Genomic DNA, 15,993 nt, shown 5'->3' on the forward strand with positions numbered 1-15,993 from the left:
TTGCATCTATGATCTACGTCGTAGGTACTTAAGGTTATAGATTAGTGACACATTTGATGCTAACCTCCTAACCATCTATCTACCAACCCTGCAAACGAGACGGCAAATGGAAGACCTATTCTGATAATGCATTTGAACGTGAGACACTGGGTGTGTATATACATACTCTTCAGTTAATTATGCGAGGGACGTAGATGGGACGAAGAGATTCGAGAATCTTTCGCTGGTGACGAGGCATGAATGTATATACGCGGATGTGAGTGTCGATGTGAGGTTCTGATATAGAGGGATGGATGAGGGATGAATACAAGGTAAATGTGAATTGGTGTGCAGTGCGTATATTAATGAGTATAACCTTAAGCGAATGATCATCAGGATATGATGTTAAATATTATCAAGAGCTTTACTATCCATACTATCTCATACCATATTATGCCACATCATTTCTACCATTTCCACCCTACCCTACTCTACTCACCAAGTCATCCCTCACCAATCCCTCCCCCAAAAGATACAAACACATAATAAATATACCAAACACAATAAACCCCCTTAAAACCCATTTCATTTCAATTCATCCACCCATCCAACCCACAACAAATTTTCGAAAAAAAAACTATTGCCACTAACTCCCATACTAATAAGATGAATCCAAAAAAATAGTAAGATCTTACAATTCGAAAGGGTCATCTTTATATTCCTAGTTTTTATAGGTTTATTATCAGAGACTTCATCTGAGACTTATCTCGTCCTTCCCCGGTTTCTCTACATCTAGATACATAATAATACGACTAGTGGTATATGAGATATCATTAGCATTTCAAATCTAGCTGCTGGAAAAAATCCTGCAGTTGGTTGAACTTGAATGGCAACAAGACGTCGACTGATGAAATCAAAGTACAAACAGTAACAATAATAATATTCTCATCAATCCCCAGGTACCGGTATATTTTCTGTACTCTTTACACTACAACAATATGCTGCCCCCCTTCCCCAAAAATGCTATCCCAACCATAGACACCGAACTCAAACACCGAATCCAAACCCCAACCTCAACTTCAATCCTCACAAACATGCAAAATCCCAAATCCCCCATCACCCGTCCCAAACCCAACCAACTCCCCCCCTCACAAATACCAATATCCCACATCCGGGGCATCCCATTTCGCCTCCAAATTAAACGAATTATCCTCCTTATAACAAACCTTCTGCATCGCACAATTCAGACACTTAACTTTCCATTTCCAGGCATCCGAATCATACATCGCATGAATATCATTAAGATGTGTAAACGTATGGCCTTTGGGACACGATTTTTTATTTTGCGTCTGTGTCTTGTCTGGAGAGGCAACTGCTGTAGGTCGTGAAGTGATAGTTGTTAAAAGATCGTAAGCGATTGCTGGGTTATTTTTGCATAGGTTTGAGAATTCTCCTCTGTCGTTTAGTTCTCTTAAATGCTTTGCTGCAGTTTCGACGGCAATTGATGCTAAAGCGGTGTCACTTTCTGGAAGTTCCTCGTAAATAAGTTCTAGACTAGCTGAGAAAGAAGGCGTGTTCCAATCTGTCACTACCGCTGCTTCGTACTTTTTCTTTGCGAGGTTCTTGAGAGGTTGAATATCGTATTTGTCGCCAATGATATAGACCATAGTATTGACTAACAAACGTCCGTAAACCTCTTCTTCAACCTCCTCACTCGACTTACAAGTATCGTCATAGTCTTGAAGGTACAAAAAATTGATCATTCTCGCGACGATCTCAGGATCATCATCCTCTAAATCGAGAACGCCAGTAACAGACTCCTGTATCAGTCTCAGTAATGATTTGGGAACATATGCATTTCGCAACGCTTAGTTGAGTTTTTCGAATGGGCTGAAGAGACAGGACTAACCATGAATCCTCCATTTGCTGCAGCTTGTATTGGTTTTGATTGTGTGCAAACGACGATTCGATGGACAGGGAATATTCGGGAGTAACATTTAATGACGAAATCACTGTATTCGTTTGCACCCATCATTCTAATTCTAGATCAGCAGAGTCATCCTACAACAACAGAATTCTAATCCATACTTTGCCCATAGGGCTTTAGTCGTATCGACTGATTCATTCTCACTGCTTCTTGCGGGAGACATCTGCGTGACTGGGGATGAGAGCCAATATTTGAACTTTTTTTTCTTTTCCGATATATGAAATGGCTATTCCAACAAACTTTTGATACAGGTAGACGTTTCTGAGAAGAGAGAGCCATGGTAGTTGTTTATTGTAGAAAATATAAGGTGATTATGAATTGTTTGTAGATCATTCAATGAAAGACAGGGGCAGTGCTCCCCATGGAGAAGCAACTATAGCGTCATGCGCACTAAATTCACCGCTCCAATGATTATTCCCCATTCCGTAATGGAAATCAAACAAGTAACACAAATTTAGTCAACATTTGTCTCCTTGAGCTTGGTATTTATAAAAAAAATTGGCGGATGTAGCAGGCTATATTGGAAAACGAGATATTTGCATTCTTAACCAATCAATAAACTCCAGTTGCCCTACCTATGATATACAAACCCAACGCCTAATACCTACTTATCCATCAGTGGGTGTCCGGACTTTCGAGAATTACCCCAAAGTAATAACAAATCATGATTTATCCAAATCTCATCCGACTCCCGTAAAAAGCAAACATACAGTCTGATTGCTTGATCTGCAACGGTATTCTTTGCAGGTCTCAGAATCCCCGAGATAGTAGTTTAGAGCTATCATCGAATCAAAGTTTCTCGTAATCTCACGAGCCGATGTATCCACTGCTAATCCAATCGCTCAATTCCAAAACCATCCAGACTTTGTATTCTTTTTGGCTCGCGACCTGATTTCCTGATCATCAGTCTCCACTCTCTTCTGAGATTGAGAACCCTCTAAGTCAAATTCAGACCTATCAATATCGGATTGCCGGGTCCCTGCTTTATCAACTGTGTGACTAGACGTTGTTTCTGTTTCACTTCCGTCATCAAATCTCTTCCATACACGGATCGTCGTTTCTACACTTCCATCTTCATTGGTAAAATGCTCAACGGTTGAGCTTGAAGATACTTCTCGTTTTGGCCTCTTGGGTTCTGACAGTGATTTTCCACTTATCATGTTGGCTTCTTGCGGACCCGAAGAACTTGACCGACGAGATTCTTCGAATGGTACGATTTCGCCTTTCATCATTTTTTCGACAGCTGTAAGGGTAGACTCAAGCGTAGTGAAGAATTGATCAGGAGTCGTAGATGCATCTCGAAGGAAAATTTCGTACATTTGTTCCTCGGTCTCGGCATTATTCTCGAATTCTTTATCCTGAGAGACAGGCGAAGCTACACCTTGACTGCTGGCGCCAAGTTCTTCAGGTGAGGGGGAATCTCTTGAAATATTCGTAAACTCCGAGCTAGGAAGGTGAAGTATGCCTAGTCTCTGAAGTCTCTCAATCCAATTCAATCCATTCTCCACTGTCGAACTGATACTTTCGGGTCTTTTGGTCGTTGTTCCCTCAATGCGACCGACTAGAACCTCTGTATCGCGACTCTTTCCTTGGCTGATAAGAAGAAGGTCTTCAAATGCTTCGCAATAAGGAAAGTCGTCCCGGGGAGTGGCCCCACGAGGCCTATTATACGTTCTTGTACCTCTGATTTGCGTGTCGTAGAACTCTCGATAGGCATAGATAGATTGACCAAAAGATAAAGTCAGCGGCGAATACGGCGATCTGAAAAGATATGGCAATAGTGAGTGATCATCAGGATTGGCTTTGTATAACATCACCGCAGCAAAAGAACTCATGGTCTGCCTAAGGTTACCAGAGAAAGGATTGGCTAAGGGAGACTGCAAAGGTGAATATAGCGGAATATCGGCAGGTCCGAAAACATTTGTCCATTGGTCATGTAAGAAGTGAACGAAATCTTCATCGCCGTATGTAGCTTGTGACTTCTTCACAGGTATTTGGACTTCTCCGCCCTTCGAAATTGTTGTATTCTCACTTCTCACTTCTTCGGCTTCCTTCAATTCCCTCCGCCTCGCTTGTAGTGCATCTCTTCTTTTCAAATCTTCATCGAATATGGACCATTGCGAACCACCCTGTGGCTTTGAAAATGCTGATGGCAGACCGATGAATCCTTGTAGAACTGCACCTATCTGTTCATCGGCAAAGTGTCTGAAACGAATGAACGGGTTATCGGAATCAGATTGATTGTTTTTGGAGTTTTTGACGGTATCGCCTGGGTTTGATGATTTTGACATTGCGCTTTTGGACGGCGTTGATATTACTGATGTATGTGATGCAGCGCAATAAGTATTGCAAGATGTATTGATGGTATCATCAACTTCAGAAATGTTGAGAGAGAGTTGATGGGTTGTTGATAAGATAGTACGAAGTAGTGTGGAGATAATGTCCAGATTGTGAGGTTATCATGACATTTGTTGACGATTTTTGCGGGGTTCTAGGAATTATTAATAAAGTTAGCGCCTGGATGAGGAAGGGGCACGGCTCGTGCATAGGCACGTACGTGAAGGCACGCACTGGTAGCATGGGTTTTCCAAATGGTTTTGTGCTTAGCTACTCGTGTATCTATTCAACCAATCAACATTGATTCTTTTCATTTCTTCATTTTAATCTTGACTTCACACTTCACTCGGTACAGACAATAATGAGAGCCAGAGCTTTCACACTTCACTAGATACCACCGGTGATACTTATTACTAGATACTTCTTATTTTATTTCATTCTTCACTATATGCCTCGGCTTGCCACTTGTTACTCTATGTAAATTACTATCAACCAATCATTTCATTCTATTTTCTCTTCTCTTTTCTTCTCTCCTCTCCTCTCTTCTATCCTTCACCGCAAACAAGCACCTCCAACCACCACAACCATACACCCACTCAACCACTCACACTCAACCACTCACACTCAACCACTCACACTCAACCACTCACACTCACACTCAACTCCCACGACCACTCCTGCTACACCACTTATTATCTTTCTGCTTACACTACTACACTTATCTAGTAATCATCGACCAATAAATGCATCTGCCCTTCCTTCTCTTCCAATTCCTTCACCGCACATAAGCCACTTCGAGCTCCAAAACCCTTTGGACCTCAGTTTGACTGGTTCTGATAAAAAAAGAACCATAGGGAGCTCGCCACGAAAACTCCATAAGGTCGAGAAAGGTATTGACAACACAACGTTTCAATCTCTTATATTACCATCTCACATGTTCTTACGAGTAAAAAGCCCATGTAATGCAGCAATTGCTTCTTTCTATCTACTTCTCCCAAGACTGGTAATACTTGCGATTTGAAATTAAGAACAACAATGTCTCGTCTTTGTCTTTTCCAATACCGAGTGAGAGATTGAGATTGAGATGGAAAAGTATCCACCCACCACCCATACACAAACCATGACAACCACTGGAACACCGTTAATTGTGCGAGATGCATCAACCCCTCACATGCGACCTCGCACCACTTCAAAATCCTCCTCAAATCCCCACAACTCAAACTCAAACTCAAACTTCAACCAAAATGTTTCTCTAAATTCCAATTCGAATTCGAATGCCGATACAAATAACAACAGACGTCATTCGCTTCCACTTCATTTCCTTCCACCAAGTTTATGGACATCGAATACTTCAACTGCCAGTCTTGTGGAATCCGAAGAAGCTGCCCGTGGTGAACATATCCTAGACGAAGCCAAGGTTGCAAACCGTCTTGCAGCTCTTCGTTCTCTCAACGGTGCGAATCGGGCTGATCATCGTTATGCGAAATCCACTGGAGAAACATTCAATCAACCGGTGATTGTACGGACCTACTCAGGAGCTATTCGACCTCGCTCTCAACAACGAGATCCTATCGCAGCCAAGAAACAGAATGGAACAACGGGCATAGCAGCAAACAAAATGGATATGAAATTTCCGCCAGTGGAAGCTTTCAGCTTCAAGGGAATTATGGACGAAATAAAACATGGTGTTAGTGATGATTTAGAGAGGATCGCGGAAATATGTGCAAGGAGCAAGTATAGTTTGGCAAATCAGCATGAATTTCATCACCCCCCTCATGGATCTGGAGATCGCATACCACAAATCGGTATTGTCCCCGCGACAGATCTAGGTGTACCGACATTACAAGCCGTTGAACCGGATGAAGTTTCTCCGAGACAATTAGCCAGAAGCTCAAGAGGAAGTCGAAGGGGGAAATCTGCCGCTTATGGTACACTAGAGACCATCATATCATCATCGAGGTCTTCCGATGAGGACAAGTCCAGAAAGAAGCCAGCCGCTGTTTTGGAAGATGAGGTTCGCGGAAGAGCAACAAGTAAGGAGATTGAAGTATCACCTCCAAGTCTCGATGTGATAATAGACGCTGCGGTCCCAGAAGCCACCTCTGAAAGGAGCCCTACCGCCAAGCACGCCAGGCCAAGATCTTCCACATTCGCATCCATGATTATTGACAATGCCCAAAGCTTCAGGCAGGAACATAAACCTCAAGTTTCATCTCCTACCTTCCTTATAAGCGAACCCGCTCGACCTCAAACCTCTGGTGCGGACCTTGAACATATGCCTGCCCTTGATGAACTTACTCCTGATCGACCTTCCACTTTCCATGAGTTGACATTACCAAAGCCTACTCTAATACGCAATGAGTCAATAGCTTCCACACTGAGGCCTGAGACCTCGTCGAGATCGTCTATACTTGGTAGTTTGAGTTCATGGCTTCCTTGGAGTAAACCACCTAGTCCAGTGCGAAATCTTCAAGGCAGGGCGAGAAGCGGATCGCATGCAGAAGGAAGTTTGAGAAACTTGTTGAGGTCCACAGAAATCGCTAGAAGGGGCAAAAATGTTGATAGCATTCCTTAAATGGGACCATGACATTTCGAAAAGATTCTAGCGATATGTTTGCCTTTCAATGCAATGTAGAATTAGCTAAAGAAAATGGAATAGACCAAAAATGTGGGAACATTCTAGCCTATCTATATGCATTGAAAGTACCTCGAGCTTCGTGCATAATCTACTAGCACTGGTATAACATGTCTCAATCTCTCCATGAATTTCGGTTGAAGGTCGTGTCCGTGTCGCAACACATACCAAAAAAATCTCAAATCGCCCAACTACGAACCAGATCCATCTCTTCGATTTCGGACAACGGCTAATAACGTGGACCAGCTAGGGGAATTGTAAGTAAAGATGATTAACAAATACTGTACTTCACACAACCAGATCATATTGACATAAGCCGCAGGATTCGCAAGGAAGGGGACAAGTACTCGGATCTTATCATAATATTCAAAGGAGTAGCATTTCATGTGCACAGAAACGTCATTTGCGTACAATCCAAGTTCTTCACTGCTATGGTGGATCGCGACTAGAAAGTAAGTTATCACGTCTCTACTTCAAAATGTAGCTTTTATAGAGTAGACACTAATTGTGGTTAGGATGGTACTGCTTGTAAGATACTGCTCGAATTCCATGAGGCTGATCTCGACGTCTTTCAAAGAATGGTCCGATTTTTCTATCACCGCTCTCTTGATGATGAACATGACCTCGTCACTCTCACCAAACTTTACATTGTGGGGGGAAAATGGAGCATTCCTTTCCTGAAGGAGAACACTGCCTCCAAAGTTGAAGTCCTTCTAGACACATGTTCACGGCGCGGTCATTCTCCTACTGATGCAGTCTTCGAAATGCTGAAGCTCGCTTATGCATGTCTTCCACAGTTGAATACTGATCTCAAATATGTCATCTTGCATCACGTTCTGAAGCACGAAAGTTTGAAGCCCTCGATGAAGGATCGTGACTTCGGAGCTTTTGTTGCACAGAATGGAAGCATAGCAATGGACATCTTACAAGCCCAATTGAATGCTCGCAAAACGGCTCTAAAAATTGAAAAAAGGTATAAAGATCAATAAATAAGCTAAGGAGCCAACGCGTCCTTGGCTCCGTATGCATGAATCACAATATCATCCTCTTTTCTAATACAATTCTTTAACACTATTTGTTCTCAGTGTTATTATACCTGCGCACAATAACTTCTACCTCGCTATATTCTGTACGTTGATTGCCCTTATTTACGAAGTACACGTGAAACTATAATTTGCATGTACAATCACAGTTTCTCATTCTCGCTCGCTCTTACACATACGAATGACTATCTCGGTGTACATATTTCCATATCACATTCAAATCAAAGGAAATGCCTATTTACTGCAAAGCCAAAACACATTCATACTCTTCGACCTTCCTTACAGGTATTTCTTATCAACTCTTCTCAACAAACTTCTCTATAAAAGGGTACTCTCCATCTCAAATCTTGACCATTAAAAAGTCCTCAAAACCGTGAGATAAATTACATCCACACTTATCACACCACCAGGAACGGCATCAAAAACATCGGCAGCCCTAGAAGACATGTAAATTCTCCTTCGGAAATACCCCTAATTCGGCCGATTTAAATCGTCGCGACATTCGTTTTCAAGAGAAATAAGAATGAGTTCCTAACTGCTTCTCAGGGCATATAATCCAAGCGTTAAACGTGGACCTCCAGATTTCACTATTAAGTGTAAAGGTCATTCATTTCTCGTTCATAGAGATGTTGTTGCTCCGCAGTCTAAACCATTAGGTGCAGCGATGGACACTGAGAAATTCTTGGTAAGCTTCACTCTGCTAGTTCTAGTCTTCTTTTACCATCACTATGATATTCAAATGAAGTAAAAGTACACAAGTTTTGCTGATCTATCTCGGAATCTAGGAAGGAACCAAAAACGAAATGACACTCAGCGACGAAAACGACGACCCGGAAATCGTAGGCTTAATGGTCCAATTTCTTTATTGCGGAGAGTATACTATTCCTTTTCCCTCTAACACTTCCTCCTCGGCACGCTCCTCAGCAGACGAAGCAATTAGATGTACTCGCCACGTAGCACTGCACATCTTCTCTGATCTCTGGGACATCCCCTCTTTACAAGTCCTCACTCTCTCGAATATTCAAACTACCCTTTCCCATCTTCCTTTATCATATTTCGCATCGGTGTTGCGACATATCTATGAAGAAACACCGGTATCATATACGCGGATTAGACAGATAGCTGTAAAGGCCTTGATGGAAAGATTTACAGTTGGGGAAATTATGAAGGATAAGGGGTTGAGAGAGCTGTTGAGTAGTAATGGAGAATGTGCTGTGGATTTGTTGGTTTGGGGGGAGGAGAGGAGGATTAAGAGGGAGAGGAGAGTGGGGAGAGATTGGGAGCAGAGCGCGGTGAGGGGGAGAAGAGTGTGTGAAGAGAGGATGTGGAGGAAGAGGGATATTTTAGGGGATGACATAGGATGGGCTGATAGAACTGGTGCGAGGTTTTGAGAGGGGTTCGTGGAGCGAATGGTGTTTAGGGAAATGGCTGATGGGGAGGGAGTGAGATGTAAGCGATGACGAATAATGATGATATTTAACGATTATGATAACCATATGAGATCTTGCCCGTAAATTGTGAGCCTAAATATCATAAACACAAGTAGATTTTGAAATCAATGTTTAACAACCTCTCGTTACGATTTCAGTCGCCTGCCTTATTGCCACTTCCTCTAACCTCAATAATCTCTTGAGCCTCAACCCACCCCAAACCGACCACACACATACTCTCGACCGGCCGCATGACTCACGTGCACGCACGCTATTATCTGCAGCTCCGCCGAGAATCTCCACACTCACACCCAAGGTAGAATCCTTCTCCCCACATCTCACTTCACTGTTCCTCACAGCATCTTTTCCGGCCTCCCGCATCACCCAACCTTTACACCCAAATATATCATATATTCTAGATTCGCCATTTCCGCGCAGAAACTCATCTGCAGCGACAGCGAAAAGGAGTACAGAAAATGAGCCTGAGATGGTCATACCGGTCACCAATTGGGAGGTTGAGGCAGGAAAGTGGAGCGCGTGTGGAATCCCTGTTCTGATATCCCCGCGCCGCTTCACCGAGTTTGTTGAGTTAAGGTTAAGTTACTTCAAGCTGGTTGCTTGTATTTGATTATATTGGTGGTGATACATAGGTAGATAGGTATGTATGTCATCAACTGAGGGCCCCCGCAGGCCTCTTGTATGGTATCTATCTTATCGGGCTCTCGGGGTTTCTATCGCTGCATTAATCCTTTCAAAGCAGCTAGGTAGGCAGGCAGGAAGCGTAGCTCATTAACAATTGCTTGGAAATCCGGAGTAAGTAGACAAATAGACGAACAAACTTCTAGATAAAAATGGGCTAAATATCCCATCCATCCCAAACCATTAGGCAAACCGATCAAAAGTGGCGTATTATACGCAGATAGGATAATCCGCATCCAGTAATCACTCCACAACATATCCTTTTCTCATCATCAACTCGAGACCGCTGGCGACCGCTCAGCCTTGACTCATCGACACGATACAGGGTCATCAGCAGCGAATTTTCTTTAGCGATGATAGGAGGAGCCCATTCCTTGAGGAGTGCACTTGCAGCAGCGGTGCAACATTGTTAGCCTCGTTATGCATATGCTTTCGCTTGATTGGATTGTCTGCCTATCTGACCTGCATTTTGGTGCTCTGAGGCTAACGCTTTGCGATCTATGGTAGGCGGATCGAGAGGTAGGTATCGGATAGGGAAATGGATATAAGTCGTGGAAAACATGTTCTGGTGAATAAATTGATTTGATTATTTTTCGTTTCTTTGCATTTTGTTATATATTTGTGTTGGTATTAACTGGGTGAATTATATCACAGGTGGGAAATTGAATTGAATTGAGCAAAGTTGAATTGCATTTCGATTGAATACTCATTATCGCGAGGTTTATATATATTGAATCACGGAGTACAACAGGTCTGCAATTGCATTACAACGGACTACCTTAAGTATAGGCGAAAACCACTCACTCATACCATCATCATATCTCCATACTCGACTGCTTTTTTACAAGTCTAGAAATAGAAGGAATCTCACATTTACAACTCCGAAGATGCCGCCAGAGTTAAAAAGTAATCTTACATGCATCTCTTGCACCAACACAACAAAAGATTGTCAGAATGTATTGATGCAAGTCATACTTGCGCTGGAGAATGCATCGGAGGTTTATCAAAAATTGGTACCTGTTCTGAGGAAATCTCATGCGAGACATGCGTTGGGGTATGATGTATATGCGGTGGAGGGACAGTTGAGGAGGGCGTTACAGAGATTGTATAAGGTTGATGTTGCTGAGGAGGAAGGAAGAGAAATCTTAAGTAGCTTGGTGGGGGAAGACAGGAGTGAGGGGTTGGGGAACTTGCCTCTTTTTAAGGTGGTTAATGATGCAAAGACAAAGAAGTGTAGTGAAATGGAGGAAACCGTGAGGGGAGAAAGCGGAATGAATTTTCCAATTTTGAAACTCGATGCGGGATTTTCCGATGTCAAGGTTCCGTTTATGGATTCGGCGGTCGAGGTCAGAAGCCCAGGGTTTTTTGAGGACGTCCTTTTGGATGATGATGTTATGGCTATTGCGGAAGATGACTGTGAGCAAAACGAGATTAATACAGAAAGTTGTATGGAATTAACACCCGTGCCGACTCATCTCACTCCTGAAATTCCTTACCTGCTAAAAGCTATTCGTCTATGGTTAGAAGAATTCTTCGAATCAAAAGACGATTCTATAGGTATTCCAGCATCGGTGGTATGTCAACTTTCTGAGTTTGAGGCGGCTTTCAAACTGGAGAGATTACCAACAACAAGCTGTATATGGAATCCCGATTATCAAAGACAACGAAAGGAGGTATGGACAATCACATCATTTTGGGGACCCAATCAACGATCGAAATGCATATGTATACCTGACGAACTTGATGAGAAAACTTTGATACATTCGAATGATTCTTTCTGTCCAAAGAATATGCCCGCGGATTTGGATTCGCTATCAAGAAATTATGAATGGGATTACAGGGCCCATCGATGGCTTATTCGTCGGGGACCTGGTTGCAGAAAAGGTGGGCCAGCACCACCTCCTGAATACTCTAACCATGACGATAGTACATCTGATGCCGGATCAGATTCGGATTCAGATGGGGAAGAAGCAATTGCCGAGAGAATTAAACGGTGTGAAAGGGAGAGAGTGGAAGAAGGAGAAAAAGCCTGGGAGGAAATCATGGCTATGACCGGTTTGAAGAAAGTAAAAGAGCATGTGAGGAAATTTAAAGCCAAAGTTGAGAGTTCGATTCGGCAAAAAATCGATCTGAAGGAAGAGAGGTTTGGCGCAGTTTTTATGGGGAATTCAGGGACTGGGAAAACGACCATGGCTAGGATCTATACGAGATTTTTGTATTCGATGGGAATCATTAAAAGAGATGATATTCTCATGACGACAGGTACATATCTTTCAGATGGAGGTATTGAAAGAACGAAACGATACGTTGATAAGATAGCTGATGGTGGTGTTATGTTCATCGACGATGCAATGACTTTAGATGATTATAGCAACGGCGGCAAGATTCTCGATTTTCTGTTCCAGGAAATCGATCAGAAGAAAGGATCTGCAGTTTTCATTCTCGCGGGACACGAGAAAGGAATGCGTAAACTGTTAGGTCATGGAACAAAGAGTGTTGCCAGCCTGCTTCCCAATGTTCTCATATTCGACGATTTTACAGAGCCGGAATTACTTGAGATTCTCAATTCGTGTATCAAGAGGAAATTTGATGGGAAGATGGAGGTTGAGGGTGGTAATGATGGAATTTATATGCGAATTGCTGCGAGGAGAGTTAGTAGGTCGAGAGGGGGCTCCCAGTTTGGTAATGCGAGAGCTGTGGAAAATCTTGTGGCTCAGATCTGGGAGAGACAGTCTGCTAGATTGTCTAAGATTCGGCAAGAGAGAGCTGCTAAAGCTGTGGAAGAAGAAGCTGCAAAGGAGAAAGAAGATGAAGAGAAGACAGGTGAAGAGAAAACAAGTGAAGAGAAGACAACCGAGGAGAGTACTACTGGCGAACAGACCGCCGGAGAAAAGCCGCAAGAGGAACCTCTGATAGGAGCAAACTCTGAGACAGAACAGAAGTCTGACACTGAAGAGAATGTAGGTCAGGAAGCAAGTCAGGGAGACAGTATAGAAGCATCTATTGGTTCAAACGTTGTTGTTTCGAAGGAAGTCAACGATGTACGGAAAGATGATAAAGCGGCCAAGAGCGAGGAGACAAAGGAAGAAACTGGAAAATCGCTGCGCGAGAGATATACTAAAGCGGAAGTATTGAAAATTCCAGCCAGCAATACTCTTGGGAGCGAAACAAAATCGAAGGAAAAGCCTATTGTCGTAATGGTTCCAGAACCAGCGGAAGCACAGAAACCCATAGATGCAAGTTTCATAGAAGAGGTCAAACCAGAAGAGCCAAAATCGGACAAAGATACACCCTCGTGTACAAAAGACAAGATAGTGGTGGATGAGCAGGCATCCTTGAAAGAAACATCCCCAACGGACGTGCAAATCGACAAACAACTGGAGACAAAGGATGGAGAACCCTTGAAAGTCGAAAATAGCAATGAAAGTAAAGCTGAGGAGGACGAAATCTCCAAAGAGGACAAGTCGGCTGATGGAGCACAAGATTCGACCGACAAAGATTCAGACTCGGGATCTGACACAGAAGAAACCCCAGCAATAGATCCAGAAGATCTCTTATTTACAAAAGAAGATATCCTCGGTCCAGATCCTTCTTCTGCAATTCTAAACAGCGAGGCTTGGCAGGAACTTCAAAAGCTCATCGGTCTGGAAAAGGTTAAGACGTCTCTGCTTACACTCCTTGAGCTTGTGAAGTCAAATTACCAGCGAGAGCTGGAAGAAAAGCCTCTACATCAATTTACTCTGAATCGCTTATTCTTGGGTCCAGCTGGAACTGGCAAAACAGTGGTTGCGAAGTTGTATGCTAAGATTCTTGGTGAGATCGGTGTTCTCTCGAAAGGCGAAGTGATTTTCCGTAACCCAAGTGATTTGATCGGACAATACATTGGAGATTCTGAAGCCAATACTAAAGCTACGCTTAATGCCGCGAGAGGCAATGTTTTGGTCATCGATGAAGCATACATGTTGTACAGTGGAAATTCCGACGGCACTGGAAATGAGAGCGATTCATACAGACAAGGAGTCATCGATACGCTAGTCGCAGAAGTGCAAGGAAATCCTGGCGATGATCTATGCGTTCTCTTACTAGGATATAAGGAGCCGATGCTGGAGATGCTTAATCACTCGAATCCCGGATTGAGTCGACGATTCCCTATCGAAAGTGCTTTTTGCTTCGAGAACTTTTCGATTGATGAACTTGAGAAAATCATCCGTTCGAAGTTAGAATTCCATGTTCTTGAAGCTACAGAAGAAGCTGTCAAGGTTGCTATGGATGTACTCCAAAAAGCTCGAACGAGATTAAACTTTGGTAATGGTGGAGAAGTGGAGAATCTGATTGCAACTGCGAGAACCAATTACCAATTGAGGATATCGAAAACTCCAGTGGAAGAAAGATCTGCTATTTGTGTATTCCAACCGGGGGACTTTGATCCTGAATATGATAGGGGCAGCTCGGCGAATGAGAATCTTCAAAAGCTTTTCGCCGATGTCATTGGGTGTGAGAATATCGTTGGACAGTTGGGTCAATACCAGAACGTTTGCAAAGCCATGAAATTCAGAAACATAGATCCAAGACAGTACATCCCGACGAATTTCGTCTTCAAGGGACCACCAGGTAAAATATATACGTATCGTCTGCTCACGGAATAACCAAACTAACAGCTTTGTCCTAGGAACCGGCAAAACGACTACAGCACGAAAATTCGCAAAAGTATATTACGACATGGGATTTCTCTCTGACGAAACAGTCATCGAGTGCTCAGCCAGCGACCTTATTGGCAAATACGTTGGACATTCAGGACCAAAAACAGCAAAAGTTCTAGAGAAGGCTCTAGGAAAAGTTCTGTTCATCGATGAAGCGTATCGTCTAGCACCCCATACAGAAAGCCACAGTTTCACATCCGAAGTCGTCTCCGAACTCGTTGATCTCCTCACCAAACCCAAGTTCCACGGAAACTTAATTGTGATTCTCGCTGGTTACGAGGACGAAATCAATTCACTATTATCAGCGAATCCAGGACTCGCATCGCGATTCCCAGACGAAATGAATTTCCCTGCTTTGACACCTCTGCATTGTTTGCAGATTTTGGAAATCAAATTAGGGCTTGCGGGGATTGCGATTCCGATACTAAAGCAAACTGAACAGAGAGAGTATGAGCAATTACTACGAGTGATGACGTTTTTGACAGCAACGCATAGCTGGGGTAATGCGAGAGATGTGGAGACATTAGCAAAGGCGATTTGTAGAACTGTGTTTTTGGAGATGGCGGTAGAAGGAGAGTTGGTTTGTACAGCGGAGAATGCGACGGTGGCGATAGAAGTTATGTTGCATGAGAGGAGACAGAGAGCGTTTACGGCTTTGCCGCCTCCTCGATACGAATAGATATGGGAGCTTTAAATGGGAAATGGGGGAGTAGGGGAACGGGAAAATTGAGTCTGGGGGATGAATTTATGGTTACATTCTTTGGTGATGGTGATAAATAGATGGCTGATGAATATGATGTCGGAACGTACGATCACGTGCTTAAGCGAATCACATGATTCTTCACTTCCTTATAAGGAAGAGAAGAATCATACCTTTATACAGATCATCTCAACTATATTTATTCATTTTGTATAGACTTTTATAATGCTTTACCTGGTGATTCGGATTCAGATCCCTCCCCCCCCAAAGTGATTCAAACATATGATGAATATGATGAATATGATTTTAACTATACTTGTTTTGAATGATATACTCACGGGATGTGTTGATTGCTTCATTTGGAAATTCGCGGATCCGAAAAATTCGATTAAGCTTTTTGTTAGTTGGCAGAAGTCAAATGGCAAAAGAAATTGTTAGGAATTGAAAAGCATGCAATAGAATTGGCTAGTCAGATCACGACGG

At 42.9% G+C, this 15,993-nt stretch overlaps 7 protein-coding genes across 7 annotated transcripts; 5 read left to right on the forward strand and 2 right to left on the reverse strand.

Annotated features, from left to right (window-relative positions):
* Nucleotides 1-1,102: 1,102 nt before the first annotated feature.
* Nucleotides 1,103-2,237, reverse strand: EAF01_000816 (uncharacterized protein). The gene is made up of 3 exons (XM_038909066.1): nt 2,068-2,237; nt 1,889-2,015; nt 1,103-1,799 (listed from the first exon to the last, which is right to left on the reverse strand). Exons 1-3 carry the CDS (start codon nt 2,127-2,129, stop codon nt 1,128-1,130), a joined length of 861 nt encoding a protein of 286 aa, XP_038775972.1. The 5' UTR covers nt 2,130-2,237; the 3' UTR covers nt 1,103-1,127.
* Nucleotides 2,238-2,808: 571 nt separating this feature from the next.
* On the reverse strand, nt 2,809-4,257 carry EAF01_000817 (uncharacterized protein; the record flags this gene model as incomplete). Its single annotated transcript, XM_038909067.1, has 1 exon — nt 2,809-4,257. The coding sequence occupies one exon, from the start codon at nt 4,255-4,257 to the stop codon at nt 2,809-2,811; it is 1,449 nt and encodes a 482-aa protein (XP_038775973.1).
* A 418-nt stretch (nt 4,258-4,675) lies between these two features.
* EAF01_000818 (uncharacterized protein) lies at nt 4,676-6,878 on the forward strand (the record flags this gene model as incomplete). The annotated part of the gene is made up of 1 exon (XM_038909068.1): nt 4,676-6,878. The coding sequence occupies exon 1, from the start codon at nt 5,388-5,390 to the stop codon at nt 6,876-6,878; it is 1,491 nt and encodes a 496-aa protein (XP_038775974.1). The 5' UTR covers nt 4,676-5,387.
* A 195-nt stretch (nt 6,879-7,073) lies between these two features.
* Nucleotides 7,074-7,927, forward strand: EAF01_000819 (uncharacterized protein; the record flags this gene model as incomplete). Its single annotated transcript, XM_038909069.1, has 3 exons — nt 7,074-7,195; nt 7,261-7,390; nt 7,454-7,927. Exon 3 carries the CDS (start codon nt 7,517-7,519, stop codon nt 7,925-7,927), a length of 411 nt encoding a protein of 136 aa, XP_038775975.1. The 5' UTR covers nt 7,074-7,195; nt 7,261-7,390; nt 7,454-7,516.
* A 499-nt stretch (nt 7,928-8,426) lies between these two features.
* Nucleotides 8,427-9,372, forward strand: EAF01_000820 (uncharacterized protein; the record flags this gene model as incomplete). The annotated part of the gene is made up of 3 exons (XM_038909070.1): nt 8,427-8,428; nt 8,528-8,666; nt 8,767-9,372. Coding segments are annotated over 3 exons (747 nt in total).
* A 33-nt stretch (nt 9,373-9,405) lies between these two features.
* Nucleotides 9,406-10,039, forward strand: EAF01_000821 (uncharacterized protein; the record flags this gene model as incomplete). The annotated part of the gene is made up of 2 exons (XM_038909071.1): nt 9,406-9,430; nt 9,570-10,039. 2 exons carry the CDS (start codon nt 9,406-9,408, stop codon nt 10,037-10,039), a joined length of 495 nt encoding a protein of 164 aa, XP_038775977.1.
* A 263-nt stretch (nt 10,040-10,302) lies between these two features.
* On the forward strand, nt 10,303-15,724 carry EAF01_000822 (uncharacterized protein). Its single transcript, XM_038909072.1, has 2 exons — nt 10,303-14,721; nt 14,780-15,724. The coding sequence occupies exons 1-2, from the start codon at nt 10,998-11,000 to the stop codon at nt 15,487-15,489; spliced, it is 4,434 nt and encodes a 1,477-aa protein (XP_038775978.1). The 5' UTR covers nt 10,303-10,997; the 3' UTR covers nt 15,490-15,724.
* The last annotated feature ends 269 nt before the right edge of the window (nt 15,725-15,993 follow it).

The sequence above is a fragment of the Botrytis porri genome (genome assembly GCF_014898465.1).
Source record: "Botrytis porri strain MUCL 3234 chromosome Unknown BPOR_001, whole genome shotgun sequence".
Classification (NCBI taxonomy): domain Eukaryota; kingdom Fungi; phylum Ascomycota; class Leotiomycetes; order Helotiales; family Sclerotiniaceae; genus Botrytis; species Botrytis porri.